This window comes from Paramisgurnus dabryanus, chromosome 13, assembly GCF_030506205.2.
Source record: "Paramisgurnus dabryanus chromosome 13, PD_genome_1.1, whole genome shotgun sequence".
Lineage (NCBI taxonomy): Eukaryota > Metazoa > Chordata > Actinopteri > Cypriniformes > Cobitidae > Paramisgurnus > Paramisgurnus dabryanus.
Window position 1 is genome coordinate 20,773,782 of NC_133349.1, and position 23,854 is coordinate 20,797,635.

Sequence of the window (23,854 nt, forward strand, 5' to 3'; positions counted from 1 at the left end):
TGCCATCTAGTGGACAGAGAGAGGAAAACAAGGTTCACGCACGACTGACAACCAAAAGTTCACCTGCTTCACCGAAACCACATATACAGAAACAGGCTAGTTTTTGTAAAAAGTGCCAGTCGAATACTATTAATGAAAAGTGTAATGAAACGCCTTTAGCCAAAAGTGTATTACGAAACCACTCCTCCAACCTAAAAACAAATGTTATGAAACCGCCACCTCTACACTCAAAAAAGTGAAATAACCCCACCCCCTTTACTCTACAGTTTAACCACGTGTGGAGAGGGAGGATATTGCATGGAGTGTGTTGGACTGTGCAGATGGATCAGGGTATGACATTCAATTCGCTTTCGCAGTAGCCTACTTTCATGCACCAAATGGTCTGCACAGCCCTCCTCTTGTCATGCACTATCCTCCCACATTTACCACAAGTGGTAAGACAGTTGAGTAGGGGTGGTAGTTTTTTTTTTTTTTGATGGGGCTTGATTTCATTACACTTGGCAGTGTTGTGACGTTTGCGCAATGAAGTTCTGCTGTCATCTAGTGGAGAGATTACTGTAATATTCTGAGCCAACAGCCTGTGGTAACAAGACAATACCTGCGGATTTGCTGTGGCGTGCTTGGTGACCTTTAATTCTTAAATATGTCGATATTTGAATGAGACTTTATCTAAGATCTAAAACACTTTTTAAGATCTTTATTATTTGTGTTGAGAGGTCCCCTTGACCCTGTAGCTATCCTTACACAAAAATCTGTGTAGTAATGTTTAAAGAGTTTTATTAAAGGGGTCATATTATACGATTTTTTTATAAAAATGTAAAATAAGTAGGCTATTTGGTGTCCCCAGAGTGCGTATGTGAAGTTTTAGCTCAAAATACTCCACAGATAATTAATTATAGCATGTTAAAATTGGCACTTTGTAAGCCTGAGCAAAAATTTGCTGTTTTGGGGTGTGTCCTTTAAAATGCAAATGTGCGGATGAAATGCAAACACTGTTTGCAATGATGGTGTTTTGTTGCAATTTAAATTCAATTGTGCTGTCAATTTTTTTCTCTCTTTCTCTCTGCACTAAATGGCAATGCCATGGTTGGATAGTGCCGAATAAGGGGCGGTAATATTGTAATTGGCCTTTCTACCTACCTCACAAAACAGGCGAAATCTGAACGACCAAATTTTTCACATGCTTGCAAAAATTGCTTACCCAAACAAAGTTACTGGGTTGTTTTTCTTCACATTTTCTAGGTTGATAGAAGCACTGGGGACCCAATTATAGCACTTAAACATAAATCTATGACCCCTTTAAAAACTATATATAGTTTAAAATATACAGAGAATGTTATATTACTGAAATGCAAGCTATTAAAATACATAATTTTTTTTATGTTTTTAATGTTTTATAATGTTCATCAAGGCTGTGTTTAAAGCTGCAATGAGTAACTTTTGCCATCTCTGTTTGAAACATAAAATTGCAGTTATTTGTGGAATAATTTTCTTTAGCTTATATGCGTTGTGCTTCACCGCACTACTCTGAGTCTACACAGATGAATCGGATATCTGTGATCTAGTGTCTGTGGTATTTTTTTTATAAAAAGTCCTAAAATTGTACACAACTTGAAAAAAAACATCACACATAATGTAAATAAGTTGTCACAGAATATGAATGTGGGAATAACTAAATTTTAACAAAAATATCAGATAGAATCTTATAATTCCAAGTCGGCAAATTGTTGAGGTGGGTACATGATGCATTCTCTAATTAACATTTTCATACTATTGTTATTTCATATTTTTTCGATTTCTTAATATTTTTATTTATTTACAATAAAAATACAAGCAAATCAGAGGAAATGTAAACATAATATATTTTAATTTAATAGAACCATACGAGTATAAGGAGGTAAGTAAATATGGAAGTCAAAAAAATTTTACAGAAAAAAAATGACAACAACATCAGCAGGATTGTCCAGAAAATGTTTTGCATTGCAGGACAAAAAAATGTATACAATAGATATGTGAGCGTTTAGAGCTTCAATTACACTTGATTTTACATTTTATTCTAATGATGCAATGTTCCCTTTTCAAGCATGAAGCTTTCATTCAAATTACAGCATATATTGTGTTATTTACACCTTGTATCTGTATCAAATATTTACAATGAAATAATGAGTGTAATCTTGTCAGGCAGCCGATCATCAATCATGAAAAGTCTCTTTAGGTCTTGTAGAATCCCGTTTCATTAGGACTAGAGGAAAGACGGTTAAAAAAACTGATTATAATTGATGTTTATTTTCATGTGTGTGTTTAGTTATCTAACAAACACCAAACTTACTTCTTGCAGCAGCAAAATCTGGTCTTTCGTCGTCTGTACATCAACATCTGTTGAGAAAGATTAAGAAACTTATAAGACTTATGAGCTGTTACATCTCTTAAAGGTGCCAAAGAATACATTAATACAATATGTTACATTGTTCTGAGTGTGACACAGTCGGTGTAATGTGAAGATTGGACTGTTTTTCAGTGGATTTTGCATGCACAAGGTTTACATAAGGAAAAAACAATCAAGTTTGATGCTCACGATATGTCATTACCCTTACTATTTATCTATGTCTAAGTGAAAACTGTTTTCCATTCTATGGCACCTTTAAATCTGCATGATTGACAGTCCTGTTTGTTTGTTCGTTCATTTGTTTGTTTGTTTGTTGGCGACTGAAAGTCTAAAACTCTAATCTGAGAAAAATATTAACCTGCTTATGTTTGCGAATGGCTTTGATGATAACAACTAGAAGCAAGATGAAGACCACAATTCCACTGCTGATGGCAACCCAAAGCCAGATGTCCACCGGAGCTTTCTCTGTGAAACAATTTAACAACAGCAGCGTTACACATTGTATTGCACACTTTTCACTCTACTGCTCTAGAGCGGCAATATTGAGCGTGGGATTGTCCCCATTCATAGTAATAGCAGTGCACAATCTTGATAAATCAAATTTCTGTACTCTTTTTTTCTTACCAATCCGTAGAAAAATCTCTGAAAATGTCAGAAACTTCTGGCCGTCCCAGAGTTCACAGGTCCATTTGCCTTTGTCCTCCATTCTCACAAGGAAGGACAGAAATGCTGAATGAGGAGATGAGCTGAGAAGGGGATGAGTGGAACCAGATGGACGTCTCCATTTCACCTCATGGGTTGTATTATGTCCTAATGAGCATGACAGATTCACCCTTTGGCCTTCGATAAGAGGACTACGTATAGCAGTAGATGTAACTAACAGAGGAAGAAATGTAAGACAGTTTAAATTAGATCATTCAAATGTCTTCACCTTTGTGTTTTTCTAAGCCTGTATGTTTTGTTTTTGGAACATGTGTGTTATGAAACAAATATAAGCTGCTGTTTTTTATTTTCTAATAGAATTTAGGAAGCTATTTAATGCATTCTGGCTTATTAAGACTGATCTGTTTATTGAATTCCTCATGCTAAACATAGCCAAAGTGTCAAAACAGCAGTTATTTCTGTGCCAAATGCCCCAGGGTTCTTAAATGTTTCGGAAAGTTTTTCAAACATGAAAGATTCATACGTAACAATCTTGCTCTATTTAGTTTATGGGCAATTTCAGTGCAGGAAGTACAGTGGAAGTCCTTATATGGGCACAAATAGTGCACACACACACACACACACACACACACACACAGGGCCGGCCTGAGGCATAAGTGAACTAAGCGGCTGCTTGGGGCACTGTGACCACCAGGGGGCCCCCTTAATCGTTTTTTTACAATTAAATACCTTAAAGGGACAATAAGTAGGATTTACCCCCATCTAGTGGTGAAATCGTATTTTGCATTCATATCGTATATTGCTCTCTAGCGCCTCGCTTTTCCAAATGCATGTTGCAACTATGGTAGCCATTATGAACTCACTGATCTCCTTGTCCGTGTCAGCTGGTTCACGGGATCTGAATGAAAACGCGTTGTGGAAACACGTTGGTAGGCTAGTGCTTTTTGTCCCTTTCTGCTATTATAGTTTACCAGTATGGTGGAACGACATGGAAGCCTTCTTGGACTTACCCGTTCAATGTAAGTAAAAAAAAGAAATTCTAAGTCAGATCAGTGGAAGAGGTCATTTGACACCAACAAGAACACATTTATGAATAAAGACATTAATTTTAATTAATAAAACACTTAAAACCCTACTTACTGTCCTTTTAAACAAGTAATATAAATGAATGAATAAGTACGAATGAATACATTTAATTTGTTAATTAATATGTTACATTTATATAGCGCTTTTCTGCAGCACTCAAACGCTTTACATGGGGGGGAATCTCCTCAACTATTTAACTTTAGAGAGAGTTACGCTACTGTGTCATACTGTGGTCCATTAACATACATTTGAGGAATAGAGCACTGAAAAACAACGTAATGTTTTTATGCTGCGCCGTTTGTAATTCGTCCTCCGTCTGTGAACAAAAAAAAAATGTTGTTCTTGACAGGGCAAGAATTTTTTTTACAAACAACAACACGCTTGTTTGGTGACACTGATTTCTTGTCATCTCTTGGTTGGTGTGTGTGTGTGTGTGCAGTGCCGGCCCAAGGCTCTTGGGGGCCCTAAGCAGAATTCGTTTGGGGGCCCCCCACCATTTTTTTTTTTAAATAAAGAAATTACAAACACTTATAAAATGAACAAAGTTGCACATTAAGTAAGGTCTAAAATTAGAATTAGGTTCAGAAATCAAATCAAATGAATCATAACACTATCTTTATTGTATGAATTAAATTATTATGTTTTGGAGCTACAGAAATGATTTTTTCTTTTTCTTTCTTTGATTCTTCCTTTCTTTCTGCTTGCTCATGACTCGCTCCGCCCGTGTTACACCTCGAGGCAGTCAGTTTACTAAACTAAACTAAAGACCCTTTGGATATATGAAGAATGTAATACTACTCTATGGGTACTCAAGATTAACATCAGATGATTATATGTTTTATGTGATCTTTAAAGTTAAAATATTTTGCTGAGCTACTCCTTTGTGTTCCAAAAAAAGGCATTCATATTTGGAATGACAAAAAGGTAAATATTGACCGAATTTTGCTTTTGTCTGAACTGTCCCTTTAATGCAAATAACTTACATACTAACATATTAATTCACCTACCCTGCAAAACCTCCACCTTGATTTTCTTGCTGAAAGTCCTGTCTTTAAAGTTGAGAGCACAGGTGTACTCCCCCCTGATCGCCTCAGACACAGGCTTAATGATGGACAGATCCTTGTCTTTCAACTCTCTCTGCTGGAGAGCGTTAGGTTTGTCCTGTCCCGCCTTTGTGGCGATCCATTTAATTGTTGAATTTATATGGAGGGTGAGAAATTCTTTTGGTTGCTGGTTTGCATTGCTTAGAGGACTGAAACTCCAGTTACCCCCCAGCAGACGGTCACGTAAGAGGTCCCAGGGAATGTCATCAGATAAAGAACAAGGAATATTGACTGAAGTGGAGTTGGAGACAGAGGTATAAATGGGATCTGATGGAGCAGCGAGATCTGGAAGATAAGACAAAACAAATAAAGTCACACCCTGTATTATGCATGCAGTGCAGCAAGGTCACACAGGACTAAAACACTTCTTTATGATGCTACAAATGTATATATTTACTGTTCATCTTATAAAGTATATGCTTTTTGTATGTGTGAGTATAAAGATATACCTGCGTGCATGCTCACCTATTACATAAACAGCCGTCGTTGCCTTGACTTCTCTCTTATTATACTTAACAGTGCATGTCCAAACACCACTAGCACACACGGGCACATTTGACACTGTATTGTAACCACCAGAGCCACGCTTGATTATGTTACATTTTGAGTTTTCAGGTGGTGTCCAATTTACAATGGCTGTATCACTGAATTGACCCGTTTCCAGCTCACATCTCAGAGACAGAGAATCTCCAACCATCACTGCCTGCGGACTGCTTACAGTAACTAAAATAGAGAGAAAACAGCTGGAATTAGAGAAATATAGACAGAGTCAAAGTGTTTTAATGTGTAATAATTTAACGTAATAAACACAAGTAGAAAAAAGATTTGGATGTTAAAGTGAATGTGTATGTGAATAATGTTTAACCAATGTAATTCTGTCAATAAAACCTGAATTGAGGCTACAATGGTTTCAGTGGTCTTATTGTGGAAATAGATTATTAAAAAGATTTGCAGTTCTCCTATTCTGTAGTTCAGTCCTCTGGCACTAGATGGCACACAACATCTTTAGTATTCTTCAAATTCCCACACAAGTCAAAATTATTTACTACCTTGTTTATTCTTACTTGTTTCATCATCTATTTGAGAAAAAAAACTAATTGGAAAGGAATTCATGTTTTTAAAAATGTGTGTTTTTAAACAGGATTTTTAAAATGATTTGAATGTTAATCTCTGTTCTGTATTTCTCTTGAGAACACCTTTCTGTATTTTTCTCTCTATGTCTTACCACGACGCAGTCTGTAGGTCTTGGTATACGTCTCTGTAAATATGTGTTGTTCACATCTGAAAAGTCCAAAATCACTTTCATGTACTGGTGAAATTTGAACAGAGAAATCCGGTAACATAGAGAACCGTGCCTTGTCTTTCCCTGCAAAGAATATACATACATGTGCTGTTATATCATGATAGCCTCATTATTATTGTAGCATAGGCTTAAATAAAACAATTCTCACCCTGTTGAATTCCAGCTTGAGGGTTTCTGCTGATTACAGGGGTCTTTTCTGGCCCACTATACCAGTTCACATAAACCTTTTCTGTATTGACAACAGCTTTTTCATGTGAGTCTCGGGGCAGAGTTACAGTTCCTCCTTCCTGTGCGTAAATGTCCGTTTCTGATGGCAGAAGAGCACATAAGACTTGCACAGGTTGCTACTGATATTTTGCTCTCTGTCATGAAACAATTACCAAGATATTTGCAAGTACATATTTGTTACATGCTAAGCCAAACTTACCTTCTGCCTTTAAAAATCGGAGGATCGAAAGTATTAAAATCCAACACAACATCATTGTGTTATAACAGGAGAAACAAAGAGGAAATCTGAAAAAAAAACATTTCCGTTTAACTTTACTAATTTCATAGTTATAAAAAAAATGCATCAATCAGAGCAGCAGAATGGTGGTGATCTGCTGTAAACTTTCAAGAGGCCTACAAAATGTCTACATAAAACGATGTAGAATAGCATTTAGCGTGTGAATTATTTTGCAGAATTGGGCATGCCTGAATTTAAGAGTCATCTAACCACATATTTAGGGTGAAAAGATAAAAATTGTCTTATTTTACAGCAATGGCGGATGGTGACTTCTCTTCCGAGGGGCGCAAATTTAAAATATGTGTTCAGGGTGTCATGTGTGTTGCTCGTCATTTCAAAATATGCATCATGCGTCTTGTCAAAACACGTGCCAGAACGATTTATGATAAAAGACAAGCTCACATTCACAAAATACTAGCACTCACTTAATTATACATGAGATGAAATGAGTATCTGGCAAACACGAGCGTCACTTTTATTATAAACGTTTTAGACGTGTGTGCAGCAAGCACTTATTTTGACAAGACGTGTGATGAACATAGGTTCACACATAACGAGCTGAACACATATTTTAAAATGACGAACCACACACATGACTGGCTAAATACATGTTGTGACGAGCTTCGCATCGTGCGCCCTCGAAAAAGAAGTCACCGGCCGCCACTGTTTCACAGAAAATGTTTGTGTTCCACAACTTGAAGTTTTGGACCCACTGGTGGGTCCACAGAGTTTAAGGGGTTTTAAGAGAGAAAATATGGATGTTATATAATAGTTCTTGCAACTGCAAATTGGAAACGTAAAATATTGGAAGTAAATTAAAACAATTTGTATGAGCAAATTTTATATATTGTTTTAATGCTTATGTTATATTTCCTTGAAGGGCATTTAATGAGTTTAGAGAAATAATTTACGTATTAACAAAAATCTTTTTATAAGAGCACTTAAATGTATTTTTATGCCAAAAATAAAGGCACTGTTGGCTGTGTGGTTCTATAAAAAAAACTTTAACATCCCAAGCAAAGGGGGCACTTGCTTTTGTCTTTTAATCTGTTTAATATGCAAAATACTATTAATTCGGTCCTGCATCCTTGTCACTTTTCAGAAATTTGTGCCATTTTGATAGTGTTTTGATCGTGTTACTTTATTTTGGCGGCAGCTAGGCGCTGCACTCAGCGAAGGTCGCAGACGTCATCACTACTGAGCGCGCTCGCGAGCTCTTTGCTGTTGGTGCTGCATTGTGCTATCTGGGAAATTAAAACGTGTAAGAAACGCTCTCAACATTTCCAAACCCCAGTTTGGTAATGTGCAGTTAACCTCCTCTGTGTAGAAAATGTATGGGTTAAAATGTGACCGTCTCATCGTTATATTAGTAGTAGAGATTTCTAGATTCATCTTCTTGGTACAACGCCAAAGTTCGCCAGAGTTCACAGTGGCGCGGAATCACACATGATCACATATGAGGTAAAGTTGAATGCAAAAATACGTTTCTCTAATAATTTTATCTAAACATATTTTTTTTATCATTATTGAACATTAACCTCAATCACGTGGCTATAGCTTATGTCATTTTCGTTGTTTGTATACTTTATGGATTTTAAATTACATTAATTTTATAGGATGCAGTTGTGCAAAATGACACAATTAAACAAGTCATTAAACAAAACGTAAATAAACAACATGTCGTTTCAGATGTAAATATGATGCCGATATGTAAGTATTCCGATTGAATAGTATTTGATATAAAAGTTAGTCAACACTTTTATTTTGGAGGTTTTTGCATGAAGGCAGGGGCGCTCAAATTGTTAGAAATGTAATGGAAAAGACTGAAAGCTCTATATTTCTTTTGATGTCTGTGTATGCACAAATTTCTGTGAGCTGTGCACACTGTGCCCCCTTAAAAAAATTGGTGCATTACTCCCCTGATCCCAAGAACCCCTCTGTTTCACAAAAGGTTGTAAAAATGTTAGACTATATCCCGGCAAGCAATAGCCAGCATTTTACTATCTTAGGTAAACAACAAATTAAACCATCATATTAAACATCTTATAAAGGAGAAAGAAATGGTTCTTTAATGTCATCACTTTTATAGGGCCTTTAGCTTTCTATTAAAAGTTCATAATCCTTTATTAAAGTATTGTAACAGAAGAGGAAAAGTCATAACCTGGGTAGGAGGGCTTTGAAATATTGACAGACATAATGGGGAACATTGGAATTACAGAAGTTGAGAACCACTGCTTTAGAGGAAGGAAGGGGCTTGTGGTGGGCTCAGATTTTTTGAGTGATTGAGAGAAAGACAGTGAGAAATTGTTGAAGGGGAGATAAAAGCTTTGTGGTGGGCTTTGGGTTAAAGACACAAAGAAGACGAATGACAGTGAAAAAACGAATGTAGCGAGCGCATGAAGCCGTGAGGTGTGTCTGCGGTGGGCTGAGATTGTACGGGGCGAAGATTCGTATCCCTCTTGTTTTCAACTCTTCACCTCCTCCTTCATAACACCCCCTCTCTTCCTCCCTCTTTCCACGAAAGGCGGATCTCTCCACGCTTACACACAAAAAAATACACCACATGCCACTGTTGGTGGTGTAACTGAGCTGGGAGTGTGGTATGCAATATATCTTACTTTGGCTTTTAATCTCTCACTTTACATCTCTATGTGATTTACACAAATCTCTCTTTTTACACTTCCTCTGAAACGTCATTTAAACAGTTTGTGATGTTCTTTTTACACACAAATGGCTATATTTTGTTCTTTGAAAACTGTCAGCCTATATTTAATTTATTTAATAAATATTATAGTAATTACTGAATGGTTATTACATTTTTTTGCATTTAGCATTGATTTGCTTAACAACAATCTAAGCCATGGGTTTCAAATGGTGGATTGCAGATCTATTCTGATATCGTTACATAAAGCAATGTAATGCAACATGATCACAGCAAGCAATTTTGCATTTAAAAGACTTTAATAGCTGTCCAAACACAGCCCAGACATCTAGACTAAAACCAGATGAAATTTGCCCTGTCAGTGAAAATGTTTGACGTCTAACCATAACCCAAAAATACATAAAAAATTAAATGAAACCAAATACTTTGTAAGTACTGTTGCCTTTTCTAACATGGTGGAATATCTGATATCTCACAAGTTAGACTATTTTGGCAAAAAAAACAAAAAAACACTATAACCATATTCAAGTTTATTTTGGCTAGAAGTGAGTTACTCATAGCCGGACTACATCGGGTCTCTTGTTAACCTAAACGGTAAAATGACAGCTATTGCTTGCTGGGAAGTTTTATTAAACTTGAAAAGGAAGGTTGTGCTTTATAAATCTTTTGTTAGTGGCAAAGGTTGTGCATCCAATCAAATGTGTTTCTGTTGCTCTGTTGATGGAGGATTAGGATTAGACAAGGATTAGATTTCTAGTAAACTCATAATGGCCGGGTACACACTGCAAACTTTCTGGAGTGACATCCGCATTCAAATGCGGGAGTGAATCCCCTAAATGTTCATTATATGTCTGTACGGAACAAGACTCGCTCCCGAAAATGTGATGATTGACACAGAGATAACTATAGCAATGTTCTGCCATCTCGCATGCTTATCATACTTATTATCACAAGATTTTGGTGTTAATAAGGTGTGAAGGTGCCAGTCCCAATATTTGGATCTTTGAGGTAAAGCATTTGGATTTATTTCGGTTTATTATTGGATTTATCTTGTTCGCTGTTGTTTTGTGCAAGATCTGGCAACGCATTTATTTATTTTTTCAGAAGAGAGACCTGTCATGTCCATGATGCACGTTTAAACACTTTACTAACTAATAGTTGTTTAGTTCGGTTACACTCTATGCAGAGTTTCTGTAAATCCGGTTGTTAGTCCCGTAAATTACTGAACTGTGTGTGTACAGAACAGGATTAAGCATTAAAATGTGAACTGACAACCGAATTAATGTGCAGTGTGTACGGGGAAAAAATTATAACTTGAATGCAATGTAGCTTGCTTCTAATAAATGCATCTACCAAATGCAATGTGAATTCTGTATTATGGTGCAAAATATTTACGCTCCAGTGACGGCCCGACTGCCCATCCGAGGGGCGCAAATTCAAAATAAGTGTTCGGAGTGTCGCTTGTGTTTTAAAAATATGTGTTTGTTGCGTCATGTGAACCATGTGCATCACGCGTAAAAAAACGTTTATCATAAAAGAGATGCTCACATTCACAAAATACACGCAAGACACTCCCTTAACAGTAAACTCTTATTACACATGAGATTATGCAAGTATCTGGCAAACGCGAGCGTCTCTTTTATCATAAACCATTTAGACGCGTCTGCAGCAGGCACTTATTTTGACAAGACACGTGATGCAGGGTCTCTCGATGCCCAGAACACATATTTTGAAATTACGAACTACACACACATGATGGGCTACATACATGTTTTGACGAACTTAGCATCGACTGCACTCAAATAAAGAAGTCACCGGCCATCACTGTTACGCACATAACTACACATCCTACATTATTTTGCATATTTTATTGTTTTATGCACTTTTATGGTCCCACTATGAAAAGTTTTTGGACATGCTTTGAAGGGCTTTGAACTAATCTGTCTATTAATTCAATAGTTGCATCCCGAAAAAAAAAACAGATAAGGACCTACAGTTATTATATATTCTATCATATCATATTATATCATATCACATATTTGCCATTGTAAGGTCCTCTGTTTTTCTTGAAAATGAAGGAAAAACTTTTTCTGGATTTTGCTGGGTCATTACTAAAGTGTTCACAGTATGATAAAATTGATGAGAAAATGATAAGTAAAAAAATCACACATTATATGTAATGTGTAAAAAAGTAAGGAGAAAGGTTTTGACAAATGAGAGGAACAGAAAGAAAAGAGAAGCACACAAAGAAACGTAAAAGATGTAGAGATAGAGACAGCTAAAGACTGCACCTGAACATCTAACCCAGAAAGACAGATGATCAGGGCTGTGGTCAGGATAGAGGTTAAACAGCAGAGAAGAGAGAGAGAGAGAGAGAAGAAGGGAGGGGAAGATTAGTGAGACTATAAACTTAAATTGCCTACCAACATAAAATATTGGACTTGATGGGTTGAACATGGTTAGTAAATTTGAAGTCAATTTTAATGTAGACCTTTTTATTGACATAATCAACATTAATGCTGTTTATTTAAAGCGTAGTGAAACATGTTTTTCACAATAAAAACTGAAAGTCTGCTATCTTTATATTTAAATATTTTTCCTCCTGTGGATCACTTTTTACATTTTTTACTATTGTTTACCTTTACAAGAATTACCTGTACATTGAACTAACAATGTGTATATGTATATGCTGCCAAAGTTATGTATATATGCTGTCAAAGGTACAGAACGGAAAAGCCGTAAAGTGCTAAATGTACTTCATGCAATTCATCGATTCATTTTACTGTCTGTCGAACTTGAACAGTAAACAAAACATTAACATTTAGGTTTTTTATATGCACTACATGCAAAAAATGACATTGAAAGGATTTTATTCTCTATTTTGATCTACAATAACAGTGGAAGAGAAGCAAAAAACAAAACGACTAAAAACAAATTTATATCATTTATAATAAAGACTGAATATGTTTAATCAAATGTACACCATGTATAAATATAATTACCTTATGAGCAAAACACAGTATCTCTTCTCTTCAAAGTCGTACAGCGGATGTGTTCACTTACAGGCCAAAATATTTCTATTTAAACACCACTGACGCCTCCCCTCTGTCTGATTGGCCTAAGAGAAAGGAAGACGTCCAGTTATTGGCATGTGGCTGTTGAATTAAACAAAAACCTCTTTTTTCCACTGAATTGTTGCTTATGACTGCTTAGAGCATTATATGAATTACTTTACTAAATGGCATTATTATAAATAACGACCTTTAAAACCCTATCATTAATTTAAAAACTGCACAGTCAGATCGATGTGGGGGAAAATGCAATGTGACAATAACTCTTACATACATTCATAAAGCTTCATTAATAATATAAATTCAAAACAAGATCTTGTAAATGTTTTCTTTGTTTTTTGCTTCAATTTAGTTGTCCTTTCGTGTTCATGTACACCCTAAAATGTTAGCGTCTGCTTTAAAAGTAAATGTATAGTACGAGCCATTGACCAGATATCCAATCCACTTCGCAGTGTAAAATGTTAAGACATGCCGTTGTTATCTTAAAGTATTTTACCTGATCCAATTTTACCTGAAAATGTCTTTCTTGGTACATGTAGTCATGTTAATTTAGTCATATAAAAATATATATTTCACCTGAATAAAGTCAGTTTATTCAAATGTGATAAAGTACACTGTACACCTGAATTATAAATTAACATCTCTAAACCCAACACAAGAAACTCTTTTTCTCTTTCTATTCCTCTAATCCCTCCTTTGTTTCATTGTTCTTGCGCTAGTGTAAAATTTTTTTTTTTTATTGTTTATAAAAATATTATTGACCACTTAAAACCGGAAAATATCTATGGATCTCGCAAATGCTGGTGATATACAACAACTGGTTTAAAAGAACAGGTATGACTTTAATGACAATTATGACAGATATGTAATTGAATTCACATCCATATAAATTGTACAAATTATTAGAAAACCACATAAGGACTTTGGTTATGAATTTTAAGAAACATTTTCTTTCTAAGACAATTCCTTGAAAACATAATAAAACAACAAAAAAATTATGTAATTTCAAGTTTATATACTATTAGTCCAAAAATTTTGTTAAATACATATTGTATATGCAATGTTAAAGTAGATTAAATTTTACAATTACATATAAAATATAGATTACTATCTTTAAAGTAGCAATGTCTTTGCTTAAATGAAAGTTATGTTTTTTTTGTTATTCTACTTTGTCGTAAAAGGATCAGCTCATCTTTTTTTGCTATTTAGACAACTTTCTACAAAGGACAAATCTCAACCGTTTTGCAACTTAAAGTCAGCTGGCCAAATATTTATACTTCATTTTATAGATCTGCACTGCATTTTCTATGTTGGTTGAGATTTATTGTTAAACAACTTGCAATTTCAGATATATTAAAAGTCCAATACCTTGTGATTTTTCAGAATATGATTTTTAGTTTATTTCTTTATGACACAAATGTGTTGAAGAGGATTTGAAACATATAAATGGTTCACAACCACATTATCATTCTAAACTCTATAAATTAATATTCATCATTTGCGTCTTGGGTTCCAGTAAAGAGCCGTATATTCTTACCAAACACTATTTCTGCCTGCACGGTTCTTGGCGTGGCTGTATGTAATGCTATGGCGATGAAAAGGATTGATTACTTTACAGGTTATTTAGATTAAGACACTGAGCTTTTAAAGAAGCAGTGCATGTAAACTAATTGTAAAATCTGCACTCTTAACAATAAATGTGCTTCTTTACAGCGATGCCATAGGTCCAATTTTGGTTCCTCAAAGAACCGTTCAGTTAGAAGAACCATTTCTTACACACCCTTTTTTAATCAAAAGAACCTTTTTCACTACAAAGAAAAAACATTTTGCGAAACAAAACTTTTTTTTCGGATGTTAAAGGTTCCTTATGGAACCAGTCAGCCAAAAAATGTTTTTTCTATGGCATCGTAAAGCACCTTTATTTTTGAATGTGTGGTAACATGAATAACCAACTTCATGTTGTTTTTCTACTTGATATAACCTTCAGATGCAAATTTTGTTGATATTACCTAGAATAGTTATAATATCAGTCAAAACTACACATTTAAAAATAAAGTTTACGTAAAGGGATCTTCGCAGCCAGAAGAACCTTAAAAGAACCTTTTCTTTTCTACAATTTGTATTCTGCAGAACATAACAAAAGAACTACACTACAAATAACTTGATGAAACAGAATGGTTCTGGATCTTAATTGGTTCTTTGTGGAACCTAACAGCTTAAGGAACCTCTTTAAGTGATCTTCGGTGCTTTGTAAAGACTCCTACCGAAAGGTTTTTTAAAACAAATCCATTTGCTTTAATTTGGAAGCTCATTTGTGAGTGAAACAGGCATATGTAGATGTACAGGTACATTAAGGAAGAGCGAGAGAAAGTAAACGACAGGTACTCTAAAGTGTCTTTAAGCGCTGTATAGGACAAGGGTGGTTTGCGAAGGGGAACCACATGAAGGTTGAAACAAACATGTTGCCTGCTTTACATCTGTGTCTGAGGTTTCACCCCACTGTCATTCTCTTCCTGTCATGCTCTGCTCATTTATGTCAGAACAAATAAGTTAAGCTTTACACTTTTACAGCATTCGCCTTAATCGCTTTGTATGACTTGAGGTTTGAACTCAGATCTTGCTCTGTAATAACTTTCTATCTTCCCATAAGGCTCAACTCAATGCAGACTGGGTGCCTGCACTGCAGGTGTCTGTCAATTGCACAAAATATATCTACGTTGTTATTGATTCTCTTGGGCTGAGAGGAAAGACCCGTTTTAGAGGGATCCCTCATTACTCACCGAGTCTGTGAGGGAGTCAAGACACCAACCATAATCATTACAGAAAGAGTGAAAGAAAACTAACAAGCACAAAAAGAGGCGGTTGTGGGCGATTTATTTCAATATGTCCCATACCGGTTTTCGTTACGTGTTTCCCCTTCACCGAGTCAATTCATCTCACTGTTTAGTTCTGAATTAAAAACTAGAACTGATATTTTCTTCTTCATCGCCTATACTTTATTTATTTTATAATTATTTTGTTTTGGTAATTTTCTGTATCTGTTTAGTGTGCTAAAATTAGCACAACATGTATGAGAAATGCGTGAATATGTGTTTCTGTGTGTAGCGAGAGATTCGTTATTAGTCGTCTACCTGACTAACAGGGAATCCCTTAAGCTTTCGGTGATTCACATCTGTTTATAACCTTGGTGAAAAACTGAACTGGGGTGGTTTAGGCAAGCGTGGTAAAGTTAGTTTAAGCATGTTAAGATGGCGATGCAAGCAACAGCTTCTTACTTTCTAATGTATGCTTTTACTGCAGAAGATCTGTTTTGAAAAGTCAGTGGAAATATATTTAGAAAGACAAATGTATCTCTAGTTGAGCTTTCAGTTACAAACCTTTTCCAATCCTCCATTTAATGAAGTCCTGTAGGTTTCAAATGTAAGTAAGATTAAATGTCAGTGGAAAAAGACAATGAGAGAGACAGATTACTGGCATGTGGTCTGATGCTTGCGAAAACATGTATTTTTATGTATATAAGATTAGATCATATTCTAGACAGCAACTTTCGAAATGTTACTGTACTCTGAAGAAGATGATTTTGTTCCATTACATGATCATGTTCACGTCATTGTGCTCTTTTTAGTTTTTTCCACTGATATCTGCAAATGGACCTTACTATTAATGTAGTTTCATAGAAATACGTGTAAACCGTACTATCCATTTAGCCTACTATTTCCTGTAATGTCATCAGCAATATATCTGTCTTTTCCCATAAATCTTGCTTTCATTATTAAGTGGAATTTGTACCTACATATTAAGCAAAAAATATATATTTGCTAAAAAGATTGTGCACACTTCTCTTTCTAAAATTCCTCTTTTCTAAAATTTTCATCCTCCTTGACTGTGATTGGTGAAGTGAAAAGATGGAAACAGTTCTAGGTGTTCACAGGTCAAAGGTCACCCAGAATAATACGTTAAAGGATTAGTCCATTTTCTTAAAAAAAAAATCCAGATAATTTACTCACCACCATTTCATTTAAAATGTTGATGTCTTTCTTTGTTCAGTCGAGAAGAAATTATGTTTTTAAGGGAAAACATTCCAGGATTTTTCTCAATTTAATGGACTTCAATGGACTCCAATACTTAACAGTTTTAATGCAGTTTAAATTTGCAGTTTCAAAGGACTCTCAAGCGAGGCATAAGGGTCTTATCTAGCAAAACGATGGTCATTTTTGGCAAGAAAAATAAAAAATATGCACTTTTAAACCACAACTTCTCGTCTTCCTCCGGTCCTGTGACGCGCCAGCACGACCTCACGTAATACGTCATCACGAATCGAAACTACGCCCCAGTGTTTACAAGCTTTACCCACATTGTTGTATGTCACATGATACTAATTAATGTTTTTGTGTCAGTTTTTATTGTTTAAAATGGTCCGCAAATGTGCGTTTCATATAAGTAACGTGTGACCTTTCGACGTCCTTACGCAATTATGTGAGGTCGCGCTGGCTCGTCACACAGCCTGAGGAAGAAGAGAAGTTTTTTTAGGAATAAGAGAAGTTGTGGTTTAAAAGTGCATATTTTTTATTTTTCTTGCTAAAAATGACAACCGTTTCGCTAGATAAGACCCTTATGCCTCGTTTGGGATCTTTTAGAGTCCTTTGAAGATGCGTTGAAACTGCAATTTTAAACTGCATTTAAACTTAAAGTGTTGGGGTACATTAAAGTCCATTAAAATAAGAAAAATCTTCCTCAAAAAACATAATTTCTTCTCGACTGAACAAAGAAAGACATCAACATTTTAGATGACATGGTGGTGTTGAGTAAATTATCTGGATTTTTGTTAAAGAAAATGGACTAATCCTTTAAAGGTTTATTTCTAAAAGTAATGGGACCAGGGCAATTTCCAAAATTGATCATGAGGATCTATGACTATCTCATAAATAAATCACCTTACATTGTCTTAAGGGTTAAAAGACATTTGAAAACACTATTCTGAATGCCATTACAGCATGTCATCTAAAGACACTTGCATTACATTTATCATTTGAATGCAATAAATGTAATTAATTACATTTCCTGTTCCAGCCTGAAACTGTAACGGTCAGGTAGGAAAACACTCTGACAAAATGTGTGGTATGTGTGTGGGACAAAGCTAAAGTGAGAGGATGAGAAATAGAGAATAATGTCTGTGTGACACACTATGAAAGAGGGAATCCTGCTCTCATTATGAAAAGCACTCACTCCTAATGTGAGCATTCTAGCACAACACACCAACATCACCTGAATTAAACACAGTTACTCTTTATGATTTCAAAACGATTACTGCTTTATAATTTTCATTTACAGTTACATGTTTTTTGGCATTTATGCATTTACATTTTTAAGGTATTGGCCACCTTTCTGACATTAAATGACATTTGAGAATCCAAGATGACCGAGAGACATTTAAAATCAGATACAACCTTGAGCTTTTCTCCTTTAACAAATACATCAGGGTGATGAAACACTGTCGGTTTTTATGAAAAAAAAAACTGTTACTAATGTTTAAAGGTAAATATGAATTAAAGTGTGACATGTTTGTCAATGCAACACACACTTGAAATGAGACCTCTATACGTTTAACTCATCCCAGTGTGTGGTGAACACACACTGGGATGAGTTATTATTGAAACAACACATTTTGTGTTACTTTAAACACAACTTGTGTTATATTTTAACACAAAATCAACACAAAAGGCACATAATGTGTTAAAAGCTTAACGCACAAAGATGGTTAAATTCTTTCTAAAAGTGTAACCCAGTGGTCTCCAACATGGTGCCCGCTGGCACCAGGTTGCCCCCACTGAGTCTGTGAGTTGCCCTGCAAAGCACATTATATTAATAGCCTACATTTTTTATATTTATTTATTACAGATTTTTTTATATTAGTTTCTTTTTTTATATTATAACACTGCTTCTTTTATGTGTGTTAACATTTTAGACAATGATAAAACAAATCAACAATTGTTTTATCCATTGTGGTAGCCCTTGCTCACATAAAGGTTAGAGACCCCTGCTCTTACCACTAGGATCAAGTTGCGTTGCAGTGGTTTTAATTTTTTATAACAATCATGCCTTTTATTGGATAATTTACCTTCTAAAAACTAATTTTAAAATAATAATAACTCCTTGAAGAACAATAGGGTCCTTGCACCTCGGTGCTCGGGCCCTAAAAATTATTTTTTTGAAAATGTTTATATTATATTTTGCCGGTTCCAATGATTTGAGCTGATTCCTAAAATTTTAAGCATCAGTTAAACACAGTTAATGAGCGGCACAATATGAGTATAGATCGGACGTCTTAAACCTTTCTCAGGCCATGTACCATTTATTGGTTAAAAGAAGGGGCAGGGACCCCCAGTATACATAACTCAAATTAGAAACGGATTTACATGCATTGTCATAATGGTAACATTACCAAAAATCTCTGGTATACACAGTCACATGAATTCAACTACGTAACATTTTGAGTTTTAATTTTCAATATTAATGCATTTTAGTTTGATGTATAATTAAAAATCTCCAAAAAAAAAGTGTTTGGAGAACCAATACCACCACGGAATCCCCTACACTCTTAGAAAGGCTTTTAACACATTATGTGTAATTTTGTGTTAAAATATAACACAAGTTGTGTTAAAAGTAACATAAAATGTGTTGTTTCAATAATAAAACAGAGATGGGTGGATTATGGGACAAGGCATTTAGTATGTTGTCCCAGAATCAACACTAATGTGATGTTTTTAACACATTCGTTCTATGAGTGTAGGGGTCCCGGACCCCTGTTAAAGACACAGAGTTTAGATTATCATTCACACTACATAAGAACATTGTTCATCTTTCTTTCATTAGCCATCATAAATCATCATAAATGCATGTGCCATTATTTCATATCATCATAAATGCACAAGTCAAGTTGAAGTATGCTAATATATAAGGTATTTATAATTAACAAGCATACTGTATGTTCATACTATATGCATATAGATACTTCAAACCTGTATAGCACATCATTCTGTCCATAGACAAAAATGAACGATAACAAAAGACTTTTCGATCAGACCGATTCTTTGAGAGCGATCAAATTCAGAAACTTCTCCCTCCTGTATATTATTCATTCCAGTGTGTTTAGTAAATGTAACATAAACAAATGGCTGATTTTATGATTGTTCCATAATATTCTTTGCTTAATTGATATTTTAATCCATGCTATCCATATTTTACCATGTATGCTTCAGTCATTGTTTATTACGAGTTTTTCCTACAACTTTTGTTGTATTTTTTTCTCTCTTCAAACAAGACCGGCTCAACAACTGAACTTGAACAGCAAATGATTTAACCAAAGCATTAACTATTGTTTTCCTCTTTGTGATTTCAAATATTACACATATAACACCAGACAACAGGTTCCATTCACTGTGTGCATCAGCTTCATGTAATAAATATTTGACTATGAATATTTTTCTTAGAATTGGATGTTTTGTGTAATTATATAAACTGTTCTTATTTAAACGTCAAACACATCATGCAATTTCCGAGCAAGCAAAGTCACCAAACGCATTCACTTCATCAACCCAGCGTTGGTTAAAAGCGGGTCGAACCCAACAAAGGTTGTAATTAAACCTTTGCTTAGTTGTTTCAACCCCAAATGATGGGTTATTTTAACCCATTGATGGGTCAAATATAAACATTTTTGTGAATTAAATTAACCCAATGGATGTTTTGTGGGTTTGTTTCATTTTGACCCAACATTGTGTTGAAAATAACCCAGCATTTTAGCTGCTACTAAATACTTCTCTACGCCTCATGCTTCTAAAGCAGATATTTGTGATCATACGGCATGTAATCGCTAGAATGTTTTAGACTGTGGCACACAAAATGACTTCATAATATATTCACACAGGATTGCATTTTTGCATTGTTTTTGACTCTAGATTTGTTTATGTTCAAAAACTTTCCAAAATGTTCAAAAGTTTAAATGATGCATTGTGCCAAACATTTGCACAAAAAACATGGTTTGTAAGCATGGTGACATTTATTATAGCAGACCTACAACATTTTAGACGTACTAAATCTCTGCTTTATCTATTCCCCAGGCTTAGCACGAATAACACAAAAAACTAGAACGACCTTCATGTTCAATCATTCAACGCAGTGTGTTTAACATTCGGGCAAGTTTAAATATCTATAGTAATCAGTTTGCCTATGCAGTGGCTGAAAAGTTTATTTTACACTTAGGCCAAACAGAAATGCTGTATTAATGCCTCTGTACGCAAAAAAAATTTCACATGCGGTGGCATTTATTTTTGAAAACAAATATCAAGCACACAAATAAAAATGGATAGAACAAAAACTATTCAACAAACAATAACATTATTAGACTTTTCAGCTTGTAAACAGTAGTGTAACATTTACAGTTAATGTGTTGAACCACACCTGTGGTTACTCTAGGACACCTGTGTGAACTTAAGAGGAACTGACTTATAAAAAAACAACTAAAAAGACCCTCACCATACACTCTAAAACAAATGATGATAAATAGCGCTATAAGTGGTTCACTGGCTCGTAATCATAGGGGAACCATTTTAAGTGCCTAGAACCTGTGTAGAACCATGCTCTGTAGAACCAAAAGTGGTGCTATAGCGGTGCTATATCATGCACCCCGTATTGATCTTCATAGGTGCTATATAGCACTAAAAATGGTTCCCTTATGATTACAAGCTTTAAGTGCTATTTAGCACCAGTTTTTAGAGTGTACTGTATGGTTAAGTAAAACTAAAATGGCTAGAAAAGTTACTTTCTTTGACTATGATTGATCTTAGTTTGACTAAACCACTTGGACTGATATTTTGAAATACAATAAGAAGGCCACTATACAATAAATGTTAATAAACAGCGTATAATGTTAAAGGAATGGGGAATGAGGCTGGTATTTCTTTAAATGATAAACAGTTTTGTGCGAAAGTTGTCCAGAATCTTTGTTTACTGCGCAGCCAGCAACATACAAGGTACAGCTAACAGGGAAATATCGTATTTATTTAAAGTGGTCTTTACCTGGATATTCTAGACAAATGATGATGGCGATACATGTAGAGGGATTAAGAATTTTTTTATGTAACTGCAAAAAAATTTCAATTTGTTGGTTCCTGACGAGAGCTTTTTGTACATTGTTACCTAAATTTACACATGGCTTCATTTTCATTCATATGTTTAGATCTAGATGTTATGGTATATATGTATATGACAAATTGAAAAGTTTTTAATTTTAGCTATTCTACAGGTCATTTATTATTTAATAAATCATCTTACTTCAAAAACACAGACAGTTTAGCACATAACTACAAAACACTAATAGGAAAATACTTAAAATTTTATGTTTGACTTATTTTAATCTAGTTTAAAAGAGTATGCGTCTCAGCAACATTGCATACATTTAAATTCACTATCCCGTATTGAGGCTTTGGCCTTCAGAGTAAATGTACTAAAGCACTTAACACACACCTAAGTGGCCTAATGTAACAACAAAACACGTAATATCTTATCATGTACACATAGTGGAGGCCTACATGTCCAGATTCTTCAAACAAAGTAAAATAATTTTAAAATACACACTGACAATCACAAATTCCAAAACATCAATCCAATCTTTTCCTTAGAAAATAAAATAATCTGTGTATGTAATAGTATAAAAAACATCCTATGTAAATCATTTATTATCTAACTGTTAAAGTGTTCATCGTTAAGATTCACAAACACTATCGTGAAACATCAGATTAGCATCTAAAAATTATATTATACAAAATCCATTATGTGTCTGTATGATTTTAAGAATTCTAAGAGCTTGTAAACATTTAGACAAACATTGCATTTCCATCACTGTCATCTTGTTCACTATCTGATATATAACACGTTGATTGTGTTACATAAAAACAAAATACCCTTGACTTTAAGATACAGGACAGCCTGTAGCTGACCTGTAGTAGACTATTCAGTTAACAATAAGCAGCATTGTTAGTGTTTGTAATAGTAACAGAGCGGTACTTACCGTGTTGGTGAGATGAGAGTATCTGTGTTCTGTTTAGGATCAGAGACCTACACTGACATTTTCTTCCAAACACACACTGTCACACACACACACACACTTACACACAGGGCAGGAAACGACAACATGATTTGCGCAGCTCTACAACTCATCTGTCTGTGGTGCTTGCTTGTCATTTCTATTTACCTCAATCATATTCCAATTTTCATTCCACATATCTTTATACTCATCTGAATGTAGTCTACTTTGTGTATATATTGTGAATATAGGTTATTGTGAGTCCATGTCTGTCACTGTGTACTGCATTGTATGGAGCCTTTATCAAGACTTTGTCACTTAACTCTACACGTGTTGCGACAATAAAAATTATTTGATTTCAATGTGACATGCTTATATATATATATATGTATGAAAAAATCTTGTACACTCAAAAAGAGTTATTTTCAACTCAAGCATTGGGTCAGAAATGGACAAACACATACGTTGGGTTAAATAACCCAAAAAAAATTTATATTTGACCCAACAATAGGTTAAATTAACCCAGCATAGGTTAAAGGGATAGTTCACCCAAAAATGAAAATTCTGTCATCATTTACTCACCCGTATGTTGTTACAAACCTGTATAAATTTCTTTATTCTAATAAAAACGAAGGAAGATATAAATGTTTGTAACCAAACCGTGCATGAACCCCATTCACTTTGATAGTATTCTTTTTCTTACTATGGAAGTGAATGGGGCTCATGATCGGTTTGGTTACAAACATTCCTTAAAATATCTTCCTTCGTGTTCATCATTTGTGAATTATCCCTTTGAATTACAACCCTTTGAAAATAACCCAACATTTTTAAGAGTTCATATAAGCTTGTATGTCAAACCCTCACACAGACTGATTTATGTCATTTATTGCAGACTGTTGGTTTTGACTCCTGTAAGCAGATGTATATGTACAAGTGTGTGGACACCTGTGATCTAAAACAATTCCAGCTGCTGCACCAGTTTAAACGGCACAAT

General features: G+C 34.8%; 1 protein-coding gene across 2 annotated transcripts; it reads right to left on the minus strand.

The window, feature by feature from the left end:
• Positions 1-1,788: 1,788 nt before the first annotated feature.
• LOC135727821 (uncharacterized) lies at positions 1,789-22,981 on the minus strand. Of its 2 annotated transcripts, none has more exons than XM_065245863.2 (11): positions 22,846-22,981; positions 12,711-12,863; positions 6,969-7,054; positions 6,690-6,848; positions 6,464-6,604; positions 5,704-5,961; positions 5,143-5,523; positions 3,011-3,262; positions 2,745-2,851; positions 2,330-2,376; positions 1,789-2,242 (listed from the first exon to the last, which is right to left on the minus strand). In XM_065245863.2, the coding sequence occupies exons 3-11, from the start codon at positions 7,021-7,023 to the stop codon at positions 2,212-2,214; spliced, it is 1,431 nt and encodes a 476-aa protein (XP_065101935.2). In that variant the 5' UTR covers positions 7,024-7,054; positions 12,711-12,863; positions 22,846-22,981; the 3' UTR covers positions 1,789-2,211. The 2 variants fall into 2 exon arrangements, with proteins under 2 accessions (XP_065101935.2, XP_065101936.2); XM_065245864.2 differs by having other exon boundaries at positions 12,711-12,826; positions 22,846-22,975.
• Between the last annotated feature and the right edge of the window lie 873 nt (positions 22,982-23,854).